The following is a 2,879-nucleotide window of genomic DNA, read 5'->3' as shown; positions in this document are numbered from 1 at the left end:
CATTGCTACAGTGCCATACTATAACATTACCATAGTACTATACTATACCATTACTATAGTACTATACTAGAACACTACTAAAGTACTACACTAGAACATTACAATAGTATTATACTACAACATTAGAACATTGCTACAGTGCCATACTATAACATTGCCATAGTACTATACTATAGAATGTTACTATAGTACTATGCTAGAACATTAGAACGTTACTATAGTACTATACTAGAACATTACTATAGTACTATACTAGAACATTACAATAGTATTATACTACAACATTAGAACATTGGTACATTGCCATACTATAACATTACCATAGTACTATACTAAAACAGTATCATAGTACTATACTAGAACATTACTGTAGTACCACACTAGAACATTACTATAGTACTATACTAGAACATTACTATAGTATTATACCAGAACATTAGCACATTGCATAGTACTATACTAGAACATTACTATAGTATTATACTAGAGCATTGCTATAGTACCATACTAGAACATTACTATAGTACTATACTAGAACATTAAAACATTACTACAGTACTATACTAGAACATTGGAATAGTACTATACTAGAACATGGCTATAGTACTATACTAAAACATTACCACGGCACTACGCTATTATACTGCTATAGTACTATACTGGAACATTACTATAGCACTACACTAGAACATTGCCACAGTACTACTAGTATAGTACTATAATATTACTGTTGTACTATAACATTACTATAGCACTATACTATAACATTACTATAGTACTATACTAGAACATTACTATAGTACTATACTAGAACATTACTATAGTGCTATACTATAACATTACTATAGTACTATACTATAGCATTACTATAGCACTATACTATAACATTACTATAGTGCTATACTATAACATTACTATAGTACTATACTAGAACATTGCTATAGTACTATACTAGAACATTGCTATAGCGCTATACCAGAACATTACTATAGTACTATACTACACCATTACTATAGTACCATATTGGAACATTACTATAGTACTATACTATACCATTACTATAGCACCATACTCGAGCATTACTATAGTGCTATACTAGAACGTTGCTATAGTGCTATGCCAGAACATTACTATAGTACTATACTAGAACATCGCTACAGTACTGTGCTATAGCATTACTACAGCATTATACTATAACATTACCATTGCACTATGCTAGAATGTTACTATAGTACTATATTAGAACATTACTATAGTACTATGCCATATCATTACTACAGTACTATACTAGAACATTAGAACATTACTATAGTACTATACTAGAACATTGCTATAGTACTGTGCCAGAGCATTGCTACAGTACTATACTATACCATTACTACAGTACTATACTTTAACATTACTGCAGTACTATACTATACCATTGCTATTGTACTATACTAGAGTGTAGTGACAGTGAAAGAACATTTCTTAACACCATGGAAACATTGTTAAGAATCAGGAGGACGTAAAGAAACAGCCTGAGGATAGTTCATGTGGGACGTGGTGGTGATGACATGTTATTTTCCGTTGAAAGCTCATTCCTGGAGTTCAGGAAGAGATGATTGAGTCCCAAATAGCATGTTACTCTCTATATTATAGTGCACTACTTTTGACCAGAGCCCTATGGGTCCTATGGTCAAAAGTAGTGCACTACACTGTAGATAGAATAGGGTTCCATTCGGGATGCAGACAATATTATTGTCATTAGAAAGCTCTCACCTGGAGTTCAGACAGAGATGAGAACAGAGCAGGACTGGGCTGCTGTCTCCTGGTGTCCACTAGCACCGTAAGGCCTTGGTCCCGCCTCTCGCTCCTGAAACCAGAAACAAAACCCATCAGGGTGATCTTGTGAATGATTAGTCCTTGCGTCATCCCTCCTCTCCCCTCCTGTAACTATTCCACAGGTCGTTGCTGTAAATCAGAATGTGTTTTCAGTCAAATGACCTGGTAAAATAAGGGTAAAATAAAAAATTATATATATATATATATATATAGCCCCGTTATGAGAGTGGTTACATTTCTCCAGACCCATTTCTCAGCTGTTTACCAAAACATGTTGGGGTATCTGGTTTGTTATTTGTTTGAATCCCAGAATGCCCCCTTAAAAGGAACACCATCCAATAACTAAAGCCTGGATGGGGTTTCAACAGATGAAACCTGAGTGTGGCGGGGTGGTTGACTGACTGACCGGAGCGTTGAATAGTAGTAACCCAGGAGACAGGTGAGGTCTTTGGCCGTGCAGCTCTCCCCAGCCCACACCCTCCCCCGCGTGCACACCTGCAGCACCGCCCGCCCGCTGAGGTCTCTGTTACCTGGAGGAGAGAGAGAGAGAGAGGGGGGGGGGGGTCAGCGCTCACTCATAGTCAAGTAGACACTATGAGTGCTTCCAAAATGCTACCCTAATCTCTATATAAAGTAGTGCGCTACATTTTGACCAAAATCCTATGGGCCCTGTTCAAAAGTAGTGCACTACAAAGGGAAAACTGTAGGTTGCTATTTGGGATGTAGAGAAAGTGACCTGTCTGTTGTTAAGTGTTTGTCGTCATCCCAGGACCCACAGCACAGCTCAACATACCGCTTTAGTTCAGGATGGCATCTCCTCTTACCCACATCTGATCCAGTCTAAGTCATTTAATAGGCTCCTATTATTCTACATAGAACATTCCCACTCCTACTGAAAACATGCGGCCCAAGCTTCATATGTCACATGGCAGTAAACACTTCATATGTCACATGGGAGTAAACACTTCATATGTCACATGGGAGTAAACACTTCATATGTCACATGTTAGTAAACACTGCATATGTCACATGGGAGTAAACACTTCATATGTCAC

General features: G+C 37.5%; 1 protein-coding gene across 1 annotated transcript in view; it reads right to left on the bottom strand.

Annotated features, from left to right (window-relative positions):
* Positions 1-1,746: 1,746 nt before the first annotated feature.
* The window catches only part of zgc:158766 (uncharacterized protein LOC100009641 homolog), a 23,791-nt gene continuing 22,658 nt past the window's right edge, over positions 1,747-2,879 (bottom strand). The window contains exons 6-7 of the mRNA XM_038976478.1: positions 2,231-2,354; positions 1,747-1,855 (exon numbers count right to left, since the gene is read on the bottom strand). Coding sequence (XP_038832406.1) covers positions 1,747-1,855; positions 2,231-2,354 — 233 coding nt within the window. The remainder of the gene's footprint in view (positions 1,856-2,230; positions 2,355-2,879) is intronic.

The sequence above is a fragment of the Salvelinus namaycush genome, chromosome 37 (assembly GCF_016432855.1).
Source record: "Salvelinus namaycush isolate Seneca chromosome 37, SaNama_1.0, whole genome shotgun sequence".
Classification (NCBI taxonomy): domain Eukaryota; kingdom Metazoa; phylum Chordata; class Actinopteri; order Salmoniformes; family Salmonidae; genus Salvelinus; species Salvelinus namaycush.
The sequence above is the reverse complement of the archived record's forward strand: the minus strand, read 5'-3'. Positions and strand labels throughout refer to the sequence as shown.